General features: G+C 33.6%; 2 protein-coding genes and 1 long non-coding RNA gene across 3 annotated transcripts; 1 reads left to right on the top strand and 2 right to left on the bottom strand.

The window, feature by feature from the left end:
* Positions 1 to 1,155: 1,155 nt before the first annotated feature.
* LOC124956483 (CAD protein) lies at positions 1,156 to 21,079 on the top strand. Its single transcript, XM_047512357.1, has 25 exons — positions 1,156 to 1,418; positions 2,271 to 2,409; positions 2,792 to 3,077; positions 3,182 to 3,498; positions 3,637 to 4,204; positions 4,282 to 4,515; positions 4,623 to 5,267; positions 5,377 to 5,929; positions 6,002 to 6,804; positions 6,899 to 7,097; positions 7,176 to 7,327; positions 7,415 to 7,519; positions 14,185 to 14,433; positions 15,055 to 15,306; positions 16,107 to 16,271; positions 16,712 to 16,873; positions 17,001 to 17,172; positions 17,257 to 17,372; positions 18,171 to 18,567; positions 18,660 to 18,982; positions 19,066 to 19,207; positions 19,281 to 19,351; positions 19,432 to 19,610; positions 19,947 to 20,151; positions 20,402 to 21,079. Exons 1-25 carry the CDS (start codon positions 1,301 to 1,303, stop codon positions 20,597 to 20,599), a joined length of 6,750 nt encoding a protein of 2,249 aa, XP_047368313.1. The 5' UTR covers positions 1,156 to 1,300; the 3' UTR covers positions 20,600 to 21,079.
* On the bottom strand, positions 7,551 to 13,044 carry LOC124956484. The gene is made up of 4 exons (XM_047512359.1): positions 12,496 to 13,044; positions 11,164 to 11,456; positions 9,176 to 11,046; positions 7,551 to 9,090 (listed from the first exon to the last, which is right to left on the bottom strand). Exons 1-4 carry the CDS (start codon positions 12,705 to 12,707, stop codon positions 8,242 to 8,244), a joined length of 3,225 nt encoding a protein of 1,074 aa, XP_047368315.1. The 5' UTR covers positions 12,708 to 13,044; the 3' UTR covers positions 7,551 to 8,241.
* On the bottom strand, positions 18,106 to 22,528 carry LOC124956487. The gene is made up of 2 exons (XR_007103259.1): positions 20,190 to 22,528; positions 18,106 to 19,639 (listed from the first exon to the last, which is right to left on the bottom strand). It is a non-coding gene; the product is annotated as an uncharacterized LOC124956487 (long non-coding RNA).
* Between the last annotated feature and the right edge of the window lie 52 nt (positions 22,529 to 22,580).

Genomic DNA, 22,580 nt, shown 5'->3' with positions numbered 1-22,580 from the left:
TATACATACATATTGTTATGATATTTGGTACCACCCGATATATTAACAGAAAAAAAAACGAAGAGAACAGCATTTAGAAATAGGAAAGCGTGGTTTCTATGTAGAAGAAAAATAGAGGGGAGGCTTCGTCGTCCATTGGACGAGTTTGAACGTGCGAACGTTAACCTTAGAATGAATTGTTATTTTTATTAAAGCCTTTGAGCAGTATACGATCAAATACTTGTTCTCATGGGCGCGCGACGTGCGACGATATACAGGGTGACATTTTTTAATTGGAACACTTAAATGTCACGAAGACAACGTGTTTTTGATAAAGACGTGGTTTTGTTAATAAAAGTGGTTTGATTTTTTATTTTTTATTTTATTTATTTATTTATTTTTTCTTTTTTTTTTTTTTTTTTTTTGACACGAACATAACAGTATTATTTCATTTCGATTCAGTGAACGTTTTTGAGATTATTTCAAGATCGAATTAATTTACTTTCCTTTGAAAGGAAGAATAATATAATTTTCATAACAGCAACTTATTTTTACACCGACGAACATGTTCTTTTTAATCAGCCTCTACTTTCAGCAATAATTAACATTGTTTAAGATAAAAAGAACAAAAAAACAAAGAATATCTTTAGGACAGTTGGAACGAGTAATTAATTATTATCTTTTTTCAAATATTATATCAATTAATACTCGAAACGATTAAACTTCCCAATACATTTTATAAAAGATTGATCGTTACTTCGGTAAAAAATATGGCTTTCGATGTTCAAAGGAAAAAAAAAAAAAAAAAGAAAAGAAAGAGATCAGTACTATAGAAAAGATAGAAAAAGCTAAACGATTCTTAGAATTAAATTGAAGATTCTAACTAATTTGGACCATTAAGCTATCCAGACTTTTTGATTAACTCAATAAAACAGAAGAATGTCCACTTAAGTTAAATGCTTATACTCAAGCCCTATATTATTTTTATTATTATTATTATTATTGTAACGTTAATAATATCGATCGTAATCAATTTCAATTTCGATTCAAAATTCCCTCGTAGATCGTTATCTCATATAGCGCATGTGCAATCTTTGATGATGTCTTTAGAACTGGTCACATGATGGTTCATGCAAAAGATGTGGCGCTCGCGTATCGTTTCTAACACGTCCACAGTGTTTCCGGTACATACTCGCCGGTAACTTGCTTAAGTATCTTATCGTAGCTCGAAGCGAGCAGTCTAACGCGGTACGTGAACGTGCGTCGAAAGAGTGATATACACGTGTATACATTTTTATTTTCTTTTTTGTTCTTCAACAAAATGTCCAAACACCCGTCAAAATTTGCAGAGAATTGCAATGCTTATCTCTTATTAGAGGATGGCACCGTATTCCCAGGAAGACGCTTTGGTGCCGATATATCCGTCGACGGTGAAATCGGTGAGTTTTCGTTACACGTGCCTTTACTGATGTTCATCGATTAAATTCAAACGTTCTTTCGTGACAATATCTTTCTCGAAATTAATTTTGTTTTCTTTCATTTCTTTTTTTTTTCTCTTTTTTTTTTTTTCTTTCTTTTATTTACATTTTTTTTTTTTCATCCTTCTTTATCTCCTTCATCCTTTTCCCTTTAAGAAGTTTTGATTTGCAAAAGATTCAATGTTTCTACTGCGTTATAACCACATTTCCCTCGATAATGTTTGTTATCGATTTCAACGAGAGTTTTTCATCGCCGGCAATGTGAATAAAGCGCCTATTCCAAATGAATAAAGGAAGGGAACACGTGGGATTCGTTTAGCTTTGTCTTCATTGATGCGATCAAACTAATCGTCTTAATAATTGCCTTTAGGGTCATTGAAAATTACTTTTAACGATGAATATTATTCAGAGAGGGAGAGAAAGAGATAGAGAGAGAGAGAGAGAAAGAGGAAAAAATTTACACGTACAGTTTAACACTTTGAAAATTCGCACTTCTTTTTCTCCTTTTTTTTTTTATTTCTTCTTTCACAACTTCCATGCTAACGTGATTATGAGAACTATTTTTTTCTATTAAAAATTCAAAATGACATTGTCCTATATAAATATTTACGAGTAATCGCTGTTTATCAATTTAATATACATTTAATTTTTCGATGATAGATCGATAACCATAAATGGATTGATTCTATTGCTCTATCATTAATTTCAAATTGTTTTCACTTTAAAAACACTTTAGAAAGACAATTGTTCTGTGGATCGCGAAACGAACTAGAAATTCTCATGTAATGTATATTTAACGAATACGTATTTTAGTATTTCAGACCGGTATGGTGGGTTATCCTGAGTCGCTAACTGATCCTTCTTACCATGCACAAATTCTGGTACTTACATATCCTTTAGTAGGTAACTACGGCGTCTTTGGTGATGAAAAGGATGAACACGGTATACCATAGTAAGTGTGAGTGCGTGTTTTCATGCATGTAATTCCAACAAACAAACAAATTAATAAATAATCGTCTCAATATTATTGATATATATATATATATATATATATATATATATATATATATATATATATACGTTTAATTGTACCGTTATCAGTGATACAGTTCTAATACTACATTTAACATACACACACAAGTATATATATATATATATATATATATATATATATATATCGATATATATATATCGTTATCGTATCTTTACGTAAACAAGCACATACTAGAATTGTCAAATATTTTTTCAACGATAACATTTCCTAATCATCGATTGATTGTTAAGATATATATATATATATATATATATCTAATGAAAATTCTATTCAATTATAGTTGGTTCGAATCGGATCGAATTTGGGCGGCCGGTCTAATAGCCGGAGAAATTTGCGAGATACCGAGCCATTGGCGTCAAACAAAAAATCTTTCTCAATGGTTGGAAGAACAAATTGTTCCAGGTATATACGAAATCGATACTAGGGCCCTTACAAAGATTATTCGTGAGAAGGGTTCCATATTGGGTAGGATCGTCTTAGGACAGCCCCCTTTTTCTAATATCTCGCCTCTTCAATCACCATTGACAGATCCTAATAAAAGAAATCTCGTTGCAGAGGTTTCCCGTGTAAGTTCGAATCCTTGTTATTTTTTTTTAATGTGTTATTTCTTGTTTTGTTTTTATTTTTTTTTTGTGTTAAACAAAGCCCCTGATATATGATTGTACTTTAGGTATCACCAAGGACGTATAATCCTAATGGATCGCCTCGTATATGCGTCGTCGATTGTGGATTAAAATACAATCAATTGAGACGTTTATTAAATCGTGGTGCCCGAGTGGACGTTGTCCCATGGAATTACGACTTGAAAACGGCCGAATACGACGGTCTGTTCTTAAGCAATGGACCTGGTGATCCAAGTACCTGCAAAACTACCATCGAGAATCTTTCTTCGATTTTGGCGAATACAAAAAAAAGGCCAATTTTTGGTATATGCCTGGGACACCAGTTGCTTTCGATCGCTGCTGGTTGTACCACTTATAAAATGAGGTATGTTGAATCCACCTGTTGCATCGTAACGTTTTATAAAATTGAAGACTGACACGATCAAAAATGAAATATATCTATAATCTAGTGAACTGTGATTTTCTTTTTAACATCATGTTATCATTTTCATATACCCTATAGTTATGGTAATCGTGGGCATAATCAACCTGCAACGCATCACGGAACAGGACGTTGCTATATGACTTCACAAAATCATGGATTTGCTGTTGATGCTAGTCAATTACCTAACGATTGGGAAGCACTTTTTACAAACACAAACGATAAGAGTAACGAAGGTATCGTCCATTCGACGTTACCATATTTTTCTGTACAATTCCACCCGGAACATACTGCCGGTCCACAGGATTTAGAATGCCTTTTCGACGTCTTTCTGGAGACTGTAATAGACAACATGGACGGTCATCCTCGAATATCTGTAAAAGATAGGCTTATTCAGAAGTTGAAATTCGAATCGTCTAAATCGATCGGCGAATTTCGCCCAAAGAAGGTACTTATTTTAGGATCTGGAGGCCTTAGCATTGGTCAAGCTGGTGAATTCGATTATTCTGGATCTCAAGCGATTAAAGCATTGCAAGAAGAATGCATTCAAACGCTTCTCATCAATCCTAATATCGCAACTGTGCAAACTACCAAGGGGATGGCCGATAAGGTTTACTTCTTACCGATTATTGCAGAATATGTTGAACAAGTGAGTAAAAATACGTTTATCTTTAAATATTGTGCGTGTTTGTTATTAATTCATTAATGGGAATATTTATTATATAGGTAATACGTTCAGAAAGACCGGATGGTGTACTTTTAACTTTTGGTGGACAAACTGCCCTGAATTGTGGTGTAGAATTAGAAAAGACCGGCGTGTTCGAAAAGTACAATGTTAAGATTTTAGGAACACCAATCGAATCCATTATACAGACGGAAGATAGAAAGATATTCGCAGAACGTATCGGTGAGATTCACGAAAAGGTCGCACCAAGTGCAGCAGTATATTCCATTCAAGAGGTAAATTGTATACCATAAACAATACTTGATCGCATTTACATTTAAATAAGAAAACTGATTCATTGAATATATATATATATTTTTCTTTTGTCCTTTTTGTTAATAAGGCTTTAGAAGCGGCGGAGAAACTTGGTTATCCTGTTATGGCAAGAGCAGCATTTTCTCTCGGTGGTCTTGGGTCGGGATTCGCAAATACAAAAGAAGAATTGAAAATTCTAGCTCAACAGGCTCTTGCTCAGTCCAATCAACTGATCATAGACAAATCTTTGAAGGGTTGGAAGGAAGTCGAGTACGAAGTTGTACGAGATGCTTACGACAATTGTATTACTGTTTGTAACATGGAAAACGTTGATCCTCTTGGAATTCACACAGGAGAATCCATTGTTGTGGCACCAAGTCAAACCCTATCAAATCGAGAATACAACATGCTTCGAACCACGGCTATCAACGTGATAAGACATTTTGGAATCGTAGGAGAATGTAATATTCAATATGCTTTGAATCCAAACACCGAGGAGTATTACATCATTGAAGTGAACGCCAGGCTATCGAGAAGTTCTGCTTTGGCTAGTAAAGCTACCGGTTATCCTCTTGCTTATGTAGCTGCCAAGTTGGCACTGGGTATTCCTTTGCCAGATATTCGTAATTCGGTCACTGGACAAACAACCGCTTGTTTTGAGCCCAGTTTGGACTATTGTGTTGTAAAAATACCGAGATGGGATCTCAGTAAATTTCACAGAGTCAGCACAAAGGTCTGATTACTTATCATTCTTGTCATAATCTTGACTTGTTTATCTATTATTTCATTTCTTTTGTTTTTCCCTTTTTTTATAAATATTTGGTTGCTTTTTTTTCTTTTAGATCGGTAGTTCAATGAAAAGCGTGGGAGAGGTAATGGCAATTGGTCGTAAGTTCGAGGAAGCTTTCCAAAAGGCTTTGAGAATGGTCGACGAAAATGTGAATGGTTTCGATCCGTATATCAAATTTGTCAATGACGAAGAATTAGAAAAACCAACGGACAAGAGAATGTTTGTCTTGGCTGCATCTATAAAAGCCGGATACTCTTTAGATCGACTTTATGAACTCACCAAAATAGATCGTTGGTTTCTACAAAAGATGAAAAATATTATCGATTACTATTCAGTTTTGGAAAGTATCGATCATACGAAATTGTCACACGATGTGTTATTACGTGCAAAACAAATTGGATTTTCGGACAAACAAATAGCCACTGTAGTGAAGAGCTCTGAACTAGCCGTACGTATACAAAGACAAGAAAGTAACATCAGACCTATGGTTAAACAGATAGATACGGTTGCTGCGGAATGGCCAGCGACTACGAATTATCTTTATTTAACGTACAATGGTACTACACATGACGTAGAATTTCCTGGTGGTTATACGATGGTTATAGGTAAAAAATATACCCATAAATTATTAGTCATCGTTTAATTAACGATTTTATTAATTATATGAATTTTTCTAGGATCTGGAGTATATAGAATCGGTAGTTCCGTAGAATTCGATTGGTGCGCGGTAAGTTGTCTGCGCGAACTACGAAATTTGGATCGTAAAACTATTATGGTTAATTATAATCCAGAGACAGTCAGTACAGATTATGACATGAGCGATCGTCTATATTTCGAAGAAATCACATTCGAAGTAGTAATGGACATATATGATTATGAGTGTCCAGAAGGAATAATTCTGTCCATGGGTGGACAATTGCCAAATAATATAGCTATGAATCTTCACAGGCAGCAAGCTAGAATACTTGGAACATCACCGGAATCCGTGGACGGGGCAGAAAATCGTTTTAAGTTTTCTCGTATGTTGGATGGAATAGGAATTTCACAACCGAGATGGAAAGAGTTAACGAATCTTAAATCTGCCATTGAATTTTGCGAAGAAGTTGGTTATCCTTGTTTGGTACGGCCATCTTACGTTTTAAGTGGGGCTGCTATGAACGTGGCACACTCCAATCAAGATCTAGAATCTTATTTGAAAAGTGCCAGCGAGGTCAGTAAAGAACATCCCGTTGTAATATCGAAGTTCATATTGGAAGCAAAGGAGATCGATGTCGATGCTGTCGCATACGATGGGGTAATTCTTTGCATGGCTGTTTCTGAACACGTCGAAAACGCTGGTGTACATTCAGGTGATGCCACTCTCGTAACTCCCCCACAAGATATCAATTCAGAAACTCTGACAAAAATCAAGTCCATTTCCAAAGCTATTGCGGCGTCTTTAGGAGTAACTGGTCCCTTTAACATGCAATTAATCGCTAAGGTAATCAAATTGAAATATATAGCATATATATATATATATATATATATATATATATATATATATATATCGTTTTATTTCGTTTATTTTTCCTTAGGACAATGAGTTGAAAGTTATAGAATGCAACGTACGAGTATCAAGATCGTTTCCCTTCGTTTCGAAAACCTTGGATCACGATTTTGTTGCGATGGCTACGCGATTGATAATCGGCGAATCAATCGATCCTGTTGACGTTCTAGCTGGATGTGGAAAAGTCGGTGTAAAAGTTCCACAATTTTCATTCTCACGCCTCGCAGGTCAATATTAACTCCAAGAAATATTTTTAATGAAAATAAAACACGATATAGTCATATTTTATTATTTGCGGTCTATAGGTGCCGATGTTATGTTGGGCGTTGAAATGGTATCAACAGGAGAAGTTGCTTGCTTCGGAGAGAATCGTTACGAGGCGTATCTTAAAGGAATGATGAGTACCGGTTTTCATATTCCCCAGAAAGGAATCTTACTCTCAATAGGAAGTTTTAAAGTAAGTTTATAATATTTCGTATATCTTTCAGAGAGAAATATAAAAAAAAAAAAAATATGACTAATAGTAAACGAATACTTATTGCAGCATAAAATGGAATTATTACCTGCTATTAGAAGTCTCCACAAAATGGGTTATAAGTTATATGCTAGCATGGGCACAGCTGACTTTTATACTGAACACGGTGTCGAGGTATGTAGATAAAAAATTTATTTATAACTAGTACTTTCGATCTTATTCTTTAATGATAAATGAAAAATATTTATTTACATCTCGTGTGTATATATATATATATATGTGTGTGTATATGTATATATATATATATGTGTGTGTATATGTATATATATATATGTGTGTGTATATGTATGTATACACACGATCATAGCTATAACAAAGATTGCTTTTTTAACTTTAATGTACCTAAAAGTTTTATAAATGTATTTCATTTCGTGGTAATTGTTACGTATACACATATATATGATAAATTCTTCATATTTTATCACAAAATATAAAGAACTTCTTATTGAAACAATCTTTTCATTATAAATTGAAATTATTATTTTCCATTTCTATTACTTTAATTGTTAAAATAATACAGAATTAATTATAGCAAGTTGTCTTAGGCCTATTGCATTCGAATTAAAATGATACTTTATACAGTTAATGCTACATCGAATCTGTTTCATCGTAACTGTTCTCTCAAATATCGAAAAGTATTCGTCGAGTATTTGTCCTTCGTTGAAACGCACGTATTTTACAAAATAATCTAAAAACAATAAATATCAAATAAGGGCTCGCATCAATTTCAAATACGTTTGCGTTTACGTTTACTTTCCTTTAGTCCTTTAACTATTTAACACTAGGTATACATACATATATGTAGGAACACTGTTTTAAAGAGAATTCAAACTAATTCAAATATAAGTTGTCTCGGACAAGAACGAATCGTTTTCATTTTCTACGAGCGATAAAACTCTTTGCGTCGATTTTTCTTGTTTATCCCTTATTGGCACCGATGAGTTTAAACTTTCCCGATCATTTTGAACTTTCTTTGTCGGAGAAGATACTTCCGTAATCGGACCGAACATTTTGTTTGTTGGACTAGAAATTCGCTTAGTCGGACTAGGTACTTTGTTTATTGGACTAGGTACTGGCCTAGTCGGATTGGATATTTTGTTTATTGAACTAGTTACTCGCCTAGTCGGACTGGTTACTTTGTCCACTGAATTAGGTACTCGCCTTGTCGGACTGGATACTTTATCCGTTGGGATAGGTACTGGAGGAGTCGGTGTCGCTGCACGATTTATTCTGGATGAAGGAGGTGTACGTGGTCTCTCCTCAATCATTGCTTTCGTTACCGACGCAGAATCATACGTATGATCCTTTATGTCCGATTGCTTCGCTTCGTTCGCAACAGATGGTAATTTTTCTAGAGATTCTTTAGTAAAACGATTTTTCAACGGCACAGCAAAAATTGGCTCTTCGACATTTCTAATTGGCTTTTGCTGTGGAACATTTTCGGCCAATTTATAATCTTGCCGTTTTCTAAGGACCCTAATTTTATCGCGATATGCTTTAGCATCTTCCTTCCATCTTGGATGTTCGCAAAGAAGAATAGAGAGTCGATCTGCCTGATCTAAATATATCATCTTTTGTTGGATAGCACGATATTGATGAAAACGTTCGCCCATTTTAATGAAGTGACTGATGAAAAAGTCTAATAATGCGCATAGCCTTATGCCTTCCAAATCGGCACATCGTACCTGAAAAAAGGAAAATTATTTTTCTTGGAAAATAATAAATAGCGAAAAATAAAGATAAATATTAACACTTTGGAAGAATACTTACCGAAATTTCGATAACCGAATCCGTTGCCTTACGCGGATTTATCAGCGTTTTGTTAGTCACCGTCGGTCTGTTAGCATAGATCTTCTGCTCATCCTCGGTCCGGCTTAAATTTTTGGCGTTCACCCAAAAACCACCAGGTCGGGTATCCGTGTATATAGGTTTACCGCTCTTTGTTGTACTATACTCGTCCTCGGTCGACTTGGACATAGGTTTGTGAACATATCCGGTAAGGGCCGGATTAATCAACGTCAAGACATTGGCGGTAAGAATGTTTAAAAGTAATCCAAAATTAATCTGAGGAAAGAATTGCTGATTATACTTGACGTTCTCCATCGCATGAAAGACGTACATTATTGGATTCTCGAGAATTCGTTTGATTTGCTTCTGCGTGTGTAATAGATGCTCGCTTGGTATTTTTTGAAAGAGATTCCTGTCTCTGATAAAATAATCCGATAGAATCGGATCGTTCTGACTGATGTAATAATACATGGATTCCAGAAATTTAATTAGACACTCGCCAGTCCGATTATTCGGCCATTTACTCGGTCTATCATTCTCTTCTATCATCCAAAAAAGTCTATTCCTGATGTGTGCCGTCGTCAATCCAAACATAGAATCGAATACTGGCCTTATAAATGTCTTGTGCAGCATCAGTGCCATCAAGTAGACTTGTATCTGAGCAGATGTCATACAAGTTTCCAAATATCGTTCGGCAGCGGGAAACGTCAATAGCCATTCAATATTTTCATAAATATTTATACCCTTCCTAGGCGAAAATCCTTCCGGTACTATGTAACATCCCAAATTTCTTATTTCCCCAAGATCGTCGTCGCTGGGCCAGGTGCTACGAGGACGATTCAACCATTCTTTAGCATCATCGGGCCATTGGGACCAAATACTTGGTATGATCTCGTAAGGTTCTACCATGGTGAGTTTCGTTGCGTGAGATATTATTACCTTGTCGTAATAAATAATACAACCCTCTGGTTTCATATCTTCTACCGAGTCATGATCGAATCCAAAAACGTCAATTAGCTGATGGATGAAGACTCCGAAAAAGTGTTTCATAAAGTAAAGACTGCTAACATAAAAGACGTTGTAATTGTAACGTTTAAGAACCTGTCGTATTCTTTTCTGCTTGTTGTTCATTGGATATCTTCTTTCCTCGAGAGGATCATATATTTTTCCCTCGCTGGTGTAAGTGATCTTTTTGAAACATTTCCGTGGTATTTGACCTATATCGGAATCTTCGTCGGGATATACGGTTTCTGTATTCTTCGATACATCACCGCTAGTATATAAATCGTCGCAACTTCGCGAGAGATTACAAGTATGATTACAGCTACAATCGCTATCACTGTCGACTACATAGTTCCCAGATCTATAACCAGAACTGATGCTACTTGCTCGACTAAAGTTCGAATAAAGTTTCGTTTTATTGTAATGTTTGGTCCTTGAATGATGACCTCCACAATTCGGATAACCGTTTCTCGGAGGTGGTTCGGGAACTCTAGAGGATCTTTCCTCGATCAAAGAATGTACCTTGTAATGATCCGATTCGACTTTGATTCGATCATGAGAACTGCCCGGTTCGTAAATGTTCTCTTGGGAAAAACTTTTTTGTTTTTCGTACAGAGTATCTTCGTCGTAAAGGTTAGACGTGGAATTACTATGATTGTACTTCGAAGAACGAAGAGAATTTTTGGATTGCCTATCTAGAACTACGCCTCTATTCCGTGTATATTTTGAACCGTATATGCTATCTCCGTCACTGTAAAAGCCATCGTCGTTTTTCATACCATCTGATTCTTCTTCCGCTATCACTTTTTTCAATAGGGGTGTATCCTCCTGCAGTTGTAGTTTCACATATCCTATATATATATATATTATATATATATATATATACATATACATATAGATAAATATGACGTATAATAAGTAATTCGTAAAATTACATCGCAAAATAACATTGACTTTTTTGTACCAACCTCGATGTTCGGTTTGTTTCAATATCATACTATAAATGGAATTATCGTTCATAGGGCTATAAGTTGCATCTTCCTCGATAACTTCGATGTTGTCGTGTACAACGTAAATTCGAACGGGTTGTAATGGTTCAATGGTTGGACGTAAAGTTTGTCTTGACGACGTAAAGCCTACGTTCCGTGCTACTTCTTCCTGAAGAACGTCCGGCAATAAGACATGTTTATGCGGAGCCAATTGTTCGTTTAAGTCCGCTTCGCGAGACGACACCAAACCTTTCCTAATGCGTGCAATATCCCTGAAAGTAATTATTTGCTATAAAAGATTTTTAAACTGGACGATTTTTCACGAGCTATCACAATATCACATGTCATATTATTTATACAATATGATCGTAAAGATTGTCGATTAGATTAATCCAAGTCAGAATAATTCGTATCAATATGATTCGTGGAATTCGTTCATTCGTGTTTTTTTCTTTCTCGCAAAGAACAAAGTCGATACAGAAGAAAAAGAAAAAGAAGAGAGAGAGAGAGAGAGAGAGAAAGATAAAGCACATTTCTTTGTGCTTGAAATTAATACTTAGGTTAACCACTTGATTTAATTTTTATATAATAGTCAAGGATTTTGATTTTGAATATATAGATGACATAGTCAAGAAAGAATTATGATTGATAAAGTATACATCAATAGCCTTCTATGGCCCAAATCATCGTATCAGTATTTGAGATATCGAAATTATACGATTATAGATAAACTTATTTAATACTTGACCGTTTTAAAAATATGAGGATAACGCAAGCGCGATCAAAGTCTACATCTTACAACTTTCTACGGAACAATTTAATCATCCATATAAATGTTTAATATTGACATTGTTCTTTTTTTTTTTGAAAAATGTTACCAGAATATTTCTCAATATTGGTACATCTTATCAAAGAAAACAATTATCTTTACACATCGAACACTATCGTAAAACTACAAATCATAAAAATCGTTCGAAGGTGACTGCAATGCTTCGAAAATAATATTCTTCGATAATAAAATTAAAATCATATATAGATGATTAAGAATGTAATCGGATCGAAGTTTAAAAAAATTAACATTTTATTTTTTCTGCATTGTCATCATTGATCTCTGCGTAATTCAACTACCATCCACTGTATGAAAAAAAAAAGAAAAAAAAAAAGAAGGAAAAAAACACTTAAAAATAATCGAGTAATCACGATATCAACAGAATAAACGTACACTCTCACTCACTCACTCACATACACACGCACACATTCTCTCTTCGAAGGAAGTAACAAAAGAAAAAAAAAAATGTCGATATGGCTTACTTTTCGTAATTTCCAAAGAATTGCACGCACATCATAAGATTATTAAGTACAAAGTGTTCTGGTTCGTTCCTTATGGTTCTTCTCAACCATTTCATTTCCATATCTTCATTCTCGTCATAGTCATCTTCCATATCGGAACTTCGATTTCTATCATCACCCTTAGCTTTCTTGCTCTTATCTTTTCTTGATCTTCTCGACTTGATGTTACCCATTGTCTCTTCTCAAACGAACTCCTTCCGATGACGATAGGTTTACTTGTACGATAACTTTTTCCGAGGGTGGAGGGAGAAGATCGATATGTATGATCGACGATAGGATTATTTTTCGCGATCGCGCTCGTGGTGTCCTTTATTTTTGATAAATAACTCCCGTCGTATTTTTTATTTTGAGCGTTACCCATACAAGGTAAGCTTTAACGATGTCAGCCATTGAAACCAATCATTGTAGGCGTACACGAAAGGTATCTGTACTCGATATTCCGCAAAGATCTGTGAGACAGTAGTCTCCCCGCGACTGCCGCCCGTCGATAAATAGCTATCTCGTTATCGAACAACCCAGGAGAACGTTTTTAATCAACTCTTCACTATCAGTTATCGACAAACACGTAAAATGTAAAAAATGTCCCGCCTACCTTGTATCATGATGACGTGATATATAAAACGTTGATCATTTTACGAAAAGTTTAAATGCATTACAATTGCAGTAGGATTCGTTAGGAAAAGCTAAAATATATGAATTCGTAAGATTTAAAAGAACATTTCTTTCAAGATAAAATCATATATACTCGTCGTTGTAAATTAAAGTTTAGAATAGAATCTTTAGTTTGAGATTATCCAAGGAAGAGGAAATTAAATCAAGAGCTTGTCTATCGAAAACGTATACCTATTTCTATCTAAAATCATTATCATGTTTATCTTTTTAACAATTATAGATTTATATCGAACAGATTTTACGTTTCATGATAAAAAGAAAAGGCTCAGGATAATAGGATCAATAATTAGTTAAAATATCTCTGTTTGATGATTGAAGGCTTGACAGGTTTCCTGACGTCACATGCAGATATATCTACCAGTTACAATAGATAAAAATAACAATATTATCTTATCTTTCCCTTAATCCTTATCTTAACGCGATTATATCTATATTAAATTTTGGACTAGACTAATAAGTATTTTGCATTCCACTGGTATAATAAATATATCCATATGATATGGATCTCTGTTGATCTGGGGTGATTAAAAAAATGAAAAATGAATTTATTCGCAAAAGCGAACTAATAAGCCATTTAAATAATTGACATTAAAATATATTAAGTATTAATCATTAGTTGAATTTGTTTTTTTACTTATCGTTGTATACATATATATATATACATATATGTGAAAATATATATATATATATATATATATATTATATATATATATATATATATATATTATATATATATATATATATATATATATATATATATATATTATATATATTATTTATAGCGATTATCTTTTCGATAAGTCTAATCTTATTACCTACGTCTATCTATTCCGTACGATTAAACGATCTAAAATAATAGAATAAAAATAATAAAATAAATTAGAATCTTATTTATTATGGCATATATGTGAGTGTGTGTGTGTGTGTGTGTGTGTGTGTAATTGATGATCTTAACCGTTTTAACATTCTTTTTTATAGATAGAACCGGTGCAATGGACTTTCGAAAACATCGGTGTTAATGAAGACTCGAGTCCGAGCGAATTGCGACATCTTGCTGATTTCCTTTCGAAAAAGCAATTCGATTTGGTCATTAATTTGCCAATGAGAAACGGAGGCGCTAGACGTGTTTCAAACTTCATGACACATGGCTACCGTACTAGAAGATTAGCGGTAGATTACTCCGTTCCTCTTGTCACGGACGTAAAATGTGCCAAACTACTCGTCGAGGTAATGAACCATTAAAATAATTACGCCATGTAAAATCTGATAATTTTGAAAATATAAAAAAGTTCGACGTTGAACGATGACTCATATTTTCAAAATTAATCTATGAAGTACCTAAACAAGTATTCCAATATAAGTAATATTTCTTTATAATCGGAACGTTATAAAATACAGGTATCAAATGATCAAAGTCCAGCCGCATAGTTCAGCGATTAGCCGTCGACCTCTACTTTCGTAGAAATTTCTTAAAATCAATATTAAATCATTTCTTAGCCTTTTATATTATCTCGCTAGATAAAAATAATGGTAAAACGTATAAATAGTAATAGGATGTTAGTTACGCGTACTAATGATGTGCATTGCGTATCATATTTCTAGCAATAATCTAATCGCTTTCTATACCTATATAGATATTTTTTTTTGTTCTTTTCTTTTACGATGAAAATAGCAAAGATTGCTTACACTCGTTGAAATAAACAAAATTCTTACGATATTTCATAAGAGCATGAGACTTTGTTATGCAGTCGTATGGAATTGTACTATGCGATTCAAGGTCAATCGAGGGCGAACATAATAATCGGAATAACGTTTTAATACGATAACCCCTCTCCATTTTTACAATAGGCAATGAGAATATTGGGTGGACGTGCACCGCGTATGAAGACACACACGGATTGCATGTCCTCCAGAAGGATGATAAAGTTACCCGGTTTCATCGATGTGCATGTGCACACTCGTGATCCTGGCGCGAATCATAAAGAAGATTTCGCATCTTGCACGGCCGCCGCTCTGGCTGGAGGTATCACTATGATATTCGCGATGCCCAACACCAATCCAGCTGTCGTTGATCATCAATCCTTTGCCTTGGCAAAAGAGGTAAGAGATTGATATATATTATCAATGATTTACGACCTTTACATAATTGATTTCATTGCTATCGTCACAATATTTCATTTATATTCTTAGCTTATCCTTATACTTCTCGCAAATACGTTTTTGGATTTGCAAGGAACAAGAGAGGAAAAAGAAAGGTCAATATGCGAAGCTTTTTTATCAGATCTAAGTACGGTTTTTTGTTTCTTTGTTTTTTTTTTTCTTCCTACAACTATACATTTCCGGTGTGAACGTGAAAAAAAAGTGTTCGCAACTTTCATTCCATATCTTTTCTGTTTGATAAGTAGCGTGTATTGAGATAATAAATGATGTGTAAAAATTGTTTTACATCATTTATATTACCGCGCTAAAAATAAAATCAAAGGAATGTTCGCGGACTTCATTCGACCTTGTGAATGAAGTTTGAAACTAGGTCTCCTTACATCATCTAATATAACTCAATTTGAAAAGAGTTAGGCAAATGAAGACGTCCGTTTTGTATCAATTGAAAAGAGAAAGATTGTTAACATATTTGAGTCTCGTTTATATATACGAGAAAAATGTAAATATTTGCATCTTATTCTTTGATAAAACCTTTTTTCTCTTTGCCAAATTTATTAGCACACTTTCGAAAACGTGCGTCTTATCGAAAGGCACGTGATATAATCGATAAAAGAGGAAGTTGTCCATAATTGCATCAAAGATAAGCACTTTGATAATATAATCAACAATATTACACTACTTATTCTTTAAATGGTTAATAATTTCTCTTTTAATTTCAATTTTTATTTTTATCAATTTAGCGTGCGATAGCCGGTGCACGATGCGATTATGCACTTTTCATAGGTGCTTCGGCGGACAACCATATTATAACACCAGAAATCGCTCCCCTCGCTGCAGGTCTCAAGATGTATCTTAACGAGACCTTCACGACGCTACGTCTAATTGATCTGACCGTTTGGATAAAGGTAAAGTCGAGACCTTCAATTCTATAAATGCATTCGTTGATTACTCATCTCTAATCCATTTCTAATCTCTAATACGGGGAAAAACGTAGGTACTTTCCTCATTGCAGATAACAGCTTATGTACACGATTGAATACACCTTATCATGCATCTATCATATCACACAATACATTCCGTTGCAGCGTGTAACTTAGAATGTTAACCCGTTTTAATCATACTATCGCTTCTATTTTACAAGCCGGAGATTTGAAAAAGAGAGAGAGAGAGAGAGAGAGAGAGAAAGAGAGAGAAGAAAAAAAGCATTAGCAGAGATTGCAACCGTTCAAAACATTCTTATCTAACTTCGATATTAACAAGATATATAAAAGGATAAAAAATATCAAATTAGAAAGGATTAATATCACTTTTAACGTAACGTTTAACGTCACACGTTCATTTACAGCATTTCCAAAGCTGGCCGAAGAAATATCCTTTATGTGTTCACGCCGAAGGACAAACAACGGCAGCCATTCTTCTTTTGGCCAATTTACACAATAGACCAGTTCATATTTGTCACGTCGCAAGAAAAGAAGAAATTCAAATCATACGCGCTGCCAAGGAGAAGGTTTATACTTTTACATAATATGTATTTCAAAAATACATATATATATATATATATATATATGTATATATACATATTTTCTTTGGTCGATCGAATAAAAAATGTAATGTATCTTGAAATATTTGTTCAGGGTCTTGCAGTTACATGCGAAGTATGTCCACATCATCTTTTCCTCTGCAAAGACGATCTTAAACGTATAGGCGAAACGAAGGGTCAAGTACGACCTTCTCTGGTATCAAAAGAGGATCAGCAAGCATTATGGGACAATTTAGATGCAATCGATTGCTTCGCGACAGATCATGGTAAACAAAAGAAAGCGAAGGTTTTATATTTGATCTGAGTTTTCAGTTTGCAAAGGAATAACCATTTGGATTTTCGTTTTTTAGCTCCTCACACCGTACAAGAAAAAACAAGCAAGAATGCACCTCCAGGTTTCCCAGGCTTGGAAACAATTTTACCATTGTTACTGAATGCCGTACACGAAGGAAAACTTACGATGGAAGTAAGTATAAAAAAAAAAAAAAAAAAAAAAAAAAAATCATTTACCGAACGACTAAATAAAGAAAAAAAAAATAGTAGATACTTTTCATCGAGAATTTTGTGCGCTCGAATATAAAAGATATGCGAAACAAAAGAAAAGAAAAAAAAGGAAGTTATTTATTAATGAAAGAAGTACATTGATTTCATAACTAATTCTAAGAGTGAGGAATCGTGTTATGTTTATCGCATTTCTAAAGACAAGCTTTATTTCGATATCTTTTCTCTTCGAGATAAGCCAGGAGACTTTATCCGATTAGGTATCATTGGCAAGGAGCGCGAAAGCCATAATGTTTTTATATACCTATTTCCTCTCTTTTTTTTTTTCTTTCTTTTTTTTTTTTATTATTTATCTTCGCGATTATATATCTCTGTCATAGTTTTATTTGGACTGCAAATAAATTCAAAGCCTCTTTATTCTGATGTTTATTTATAAAAACACAAAAAACGTATTAATATTTCTGAACAGTTCTCGTTATTCCCGACACACCTTTCGGACAAAAATTCGTCGTTTCGTCGATTTTAAACTAACATATAATAAAAAAAACTCCTTTGAAATCCTACCAAATTCATCATTTTTAAAATTCCAACTCAAAAACTGTTGGAACCATTGTTTTCGAATTGGAATTTAATAACCAATACTATCACGTGACATTGCAATTATGTTAACTAATAGGTTTAAAATGAAACGTAGAAAATATTTCATATTCTTCGTTTAATATCTAATGTAACATCAAAAAAAAGACGAACATATATATTGCAGGCACTGGTCGACAAGTTTTATAGAAATCCGAAGAAAATCTTCAATATACCAGATCAACCGAACACCTACGTTGAAGTTGATCTAGATGATGAATGGGTCATACCAGATGCTATGTCTTTTAGCAAAGCTCAATGGACACCATTCGCAGGGATGAAAATCCGTGGTTCGGTTCATAGAGTAGTTCTTAGAGGGGAAGTTGCTTACGTTGAAGGACAAGTTTTGGTTAATCCAGGATTCGGTCAGGATATCAGAGAGATTCAAATAAAGATGAAACATCCGTCTATTGTTTATGCACCCACGATCGATGTAAACGTTAGTAGACCTGGATCAGGCTTGGATAATCTTTTATCGCCTAATATTCACGATCGTAATAGTGAATTGGAAGAAGAACAATTAGGTGAGGAAACGCGAACTATTATTGTATCTGATCTATAATAATTTATTCGTATCAGATATTTTACTTTACCCAATTATTTTATTTTTCTTCAGAACGCTATAATCACTTATTACAACCCATCATTCAAAAATCGAACGTTCATTTCGCATCGGACGTCGATCATCCAAAGCTATTAGGAGTTCAACGAACAATTTCACCGTTGTCCTTTAGTAGTTCCATACGTCACAAGAGCGAAAGTAATTTGAATCTCCATGTACAGCCAACGACACCGAATCACATTAGCTGCAACTTAACTGGACATCATATTCTTTCGGCGGATATCTTCAATAAGGAAGAATTGAAAGAAGTTTTCCATCTCGCCGAAACATTTCGTAACGCGATTCGAAAGGAACGAATGTTGGATCACATCTTGAGAGTAAGATTATTGATATTGTGATATAGAAGTATTATCACATAAGCAGTTATTCGTCTTTAAAATTTTAGTTTTATTTTATCTAGGGTAAAATTATGGCATCTATTTTCTACGAAGCCAGTACAAGAACTTCCTGTAGTTTCTCGGCTGCTATGGAACGACTTGGTGGAAAGGTAATATACATGGATGGTTCTACATCGTCGGTAAAAAAGGGAGAAACTCTGGAAGGTTCGTAACTGCTTCTCTTTTTTTTTTTTTTTTTTTTTTTTTTTTCTAACCGATGATCTTTTCTTGTTCACAGATTCGGTAGCCGTAATGGCTGGTTACGCTGACGTAGTTGTTGTTCGACATCCAGAACCTGGTGCAGTATCAGTAAGTACACCTATTCGAAATATTACATAAGTAGATAAGTAACGAATAAACTATCCTATATATTATTATCTATTTTATAGAGAGCATCTCAACACTGTAGAAAGCCCCTAATAAATGCTGGCGATGGTGTTGGTGAACATCCCACTCAAGCCTTATTGGATATCTTCACAATTCGTGATGAGATCGGTACTGTGAACGGTCTGACGATTACGATGGTCGGCGATTTGAAGCATGGAAGAACCGTTCATTCTCTCGCCAGGTTAATTCAATAAAATCAAATTCTCTATCCTACACATCGATCATAAATTATTAAATATAAAAATCCGTATCACAAAATTATCACTTTTTATTCTATATATTACAGTATAATAACAATCGTTCTAATTTATCTCTTTTCGATATCATTTTCATATTTTTATCATATAATAACGATCAATATTTGTTATCGATCAATGTATCTAAAGTAGTCGATCGATTCGTACAAATCTTTTGATTCATAGAATTTTCGTTTCATATTCATTACCAATTAAAAAAAAATCTTCCATTCGATCCGTCAATATGTCGACTAATAATTATCATATTAACTCGATTTCAGGTTACTGACCTTGTATAACGTAGAACTACGATACGTTTCTCCGTCTGGACTTGAAATGCCCGAGCACGTAATGAATTATGTGTCAAAGCGCGGCGTATCCCAGGAAATGTTTCAAAGTCTTGAAGAGGCATTGCCAGATACGGATGTACTTTATATGACACGTATACAACGCGAACGTTTCGTAACCCAGGATGAATATCGACAGGTAAAAAGAATAATTTTGTACTGACATATATTACTTACGTGTATAAAATATGAGATGTTAATGAATCTGATACCGATCATTAACTATCCTAAGCGTGTATGTTCATTCCACTTAATCATATTTTCACGTTCAATCACCTGTACCACTAATTACGAATTTCAATGTAAATTAGTTTTGAACTTTTCAAATGAACCCTATCGACGAAACGCAAAAATAAATCGTAATAAAAATGTCATTTATTTTTTCGCAGGTTTGTGGTCATTTCATAGTGACGCCGCAATTAATGTCGCGTGCCAAGAGGAAAATGGTAGTCATGCATCCCCTTCCACGTGTTTTCGAGATAAGTACAGAATTCGACATGGATCCTCGCGCTGCGTATTTTAGACAAGCCGAAAATGGTGTTTACGTTCGTATGGCTCTCCTTGCCATGGTTCTAGGTCGTTTCTGATTCATCGAGGTCAATGTCCGTTTTCTTATACCAGCTTGTGGGTTAAGGTCAAAACGTCGAAAAATTTCCTCAAGGAGAAGGCCACAGGAAATCACTCACCTGAAATTCCAATTAGACTGTGATAAATACCGTGCGTTACAACAAATTGTGCTAATTTACACATTACTGATATATATAAATATATATATATATATATATATATATATATATATTACATAAAATGTAATATTTTCTTACAATCAATCAAAATTATAACACTTAAGCTGAAACTGTCCGAGAATCATGACAATATTATTCAAGAAAATATATCGTTATAGTTTTATATTATAGATATTTTATCATATTTCTCTAGGGAATAATTCAAATTAGATTATGTATATAATCATTCCACTTAAATGTACGTTCGTTCAAATTTCTATATTGATTACGCGCCGTTTATATGGATTTAACAAACAAAATAAACAAGAAATACAAAGAGAAGTTCTTTGTCGTTAAAAAAAGTTATTTTTATTAATAATATAATAATCTTAATTAAATATATATATATATATATGTATATATATATATATATATAAATGATTCTACGAAATATCAATCATAATCCTTTATTAAGCACGAAGAGATAATTAATCGTGATTTAAGTCACATCATGCTTCGTAAATTATTTTAATTTACTTTTCAATATCTTATTGAGTCAGAGACTGTTTCATGATTTTCTTCGACGCTACGTCAGAAAATCTCAATCTTATGAGGCAAGGTAAAAGAATATAATTTTAATCCGATATAACGTTATCTCAAATCGTCACGAAGGTTATTTCATTATCTTCGTGCTTTGTTCCACATTCTTTTATTTTAACATCATTCTCCTTAAACATGCAATCATTTATATCATAGAATATTCCTTTATTTAAATTATTTCAATTGTTTCAATTATTTCCAATTATTTTTAATTTTAATAAAATTATGAAAGTAGAGGATAGGTTTGAAAGAGAGCAAATACTTTTACTAGTAAATCTTTTCAATTTCTTTAATAATAGTGATAATACTTATGTACACTGTTCGTGCATTTGCATATATATATATATATAAGTATATATATATGTACTTATATATATATATGAATGTGTGTATATGTATATATATATATATAAACATATATACACATCATATATAAATAAGCATTAATCTATAATAGGTGACGATAATGCACGATAATGCACAATAATTTACAAATACTTTTGGCATAAGATTATTTTATAAAAAAAAAAAAAAATGTTCACAAGAGGAATATCCATTCATCGTTTTAGCAGTCAAACTTGTAGGATTTGTTGTCGTTTAAAAAGGACAGATTTTACGTATCGAAATTTATGCATCGATATCGTTATCGATGCATAAAATTCGCGACGTTAACCGTCCTACTTTTTTATTACGTTAAAAATCCACGGTATTTCTAAAACAATTGCAAAATTTCTTTCGTTACTTACGTTAAAATAAAATTTACGCGTAAATAATACTAAAATATAATTCGAGAGCTTATCGACATGACTATGATAACTAATAATTATAATAATCACAAGGCACACAAGAACATTTCTTCAAGTATAGAGACGATCATAAATAGATACAGTCATGCATTCTCATAATCTACCATACGTGATTCGCAAGTTTAAGTAGTCAAACACGCGCAGTATTTCATATCTCTCTCTTTCTTTCTCTCACAAACACACACACACGCACACATGTCTTTTCCAATTCAGATTAAACAAGGTCACGACCAAATTTTTTCTCTTACTTCGCTTCGATATCTCTGATGTGAAATGGAGCAAGCTAACGCAAGGCCAAGACCTTTTCTTATGGAGTCATGGTCATTTATCAAAAATCGTAAGAGAAAAGATTTTCATTCGTAACAGTTTTTTCTTTTATATATATATATATATATATATATATATATATATATATATATATATATATATATATATAT

The sequence above is a fragment of the Vespa velutina genome, chromosome 22, assembly GCF_912470025.1.
Source record: "Vespa velutina chromosome 22, iVesVel2.1, whole genome shotgun sequence".
Lineage (NCBI taxonomy): Eukaryota > Metazoa > Arthropoda > Insecta > Hymenoptera > Vespidae > Vespa > Vespa velutina.
This window is presented reverse-complemented; position numbering and strand designations above follow the sequence as displayed.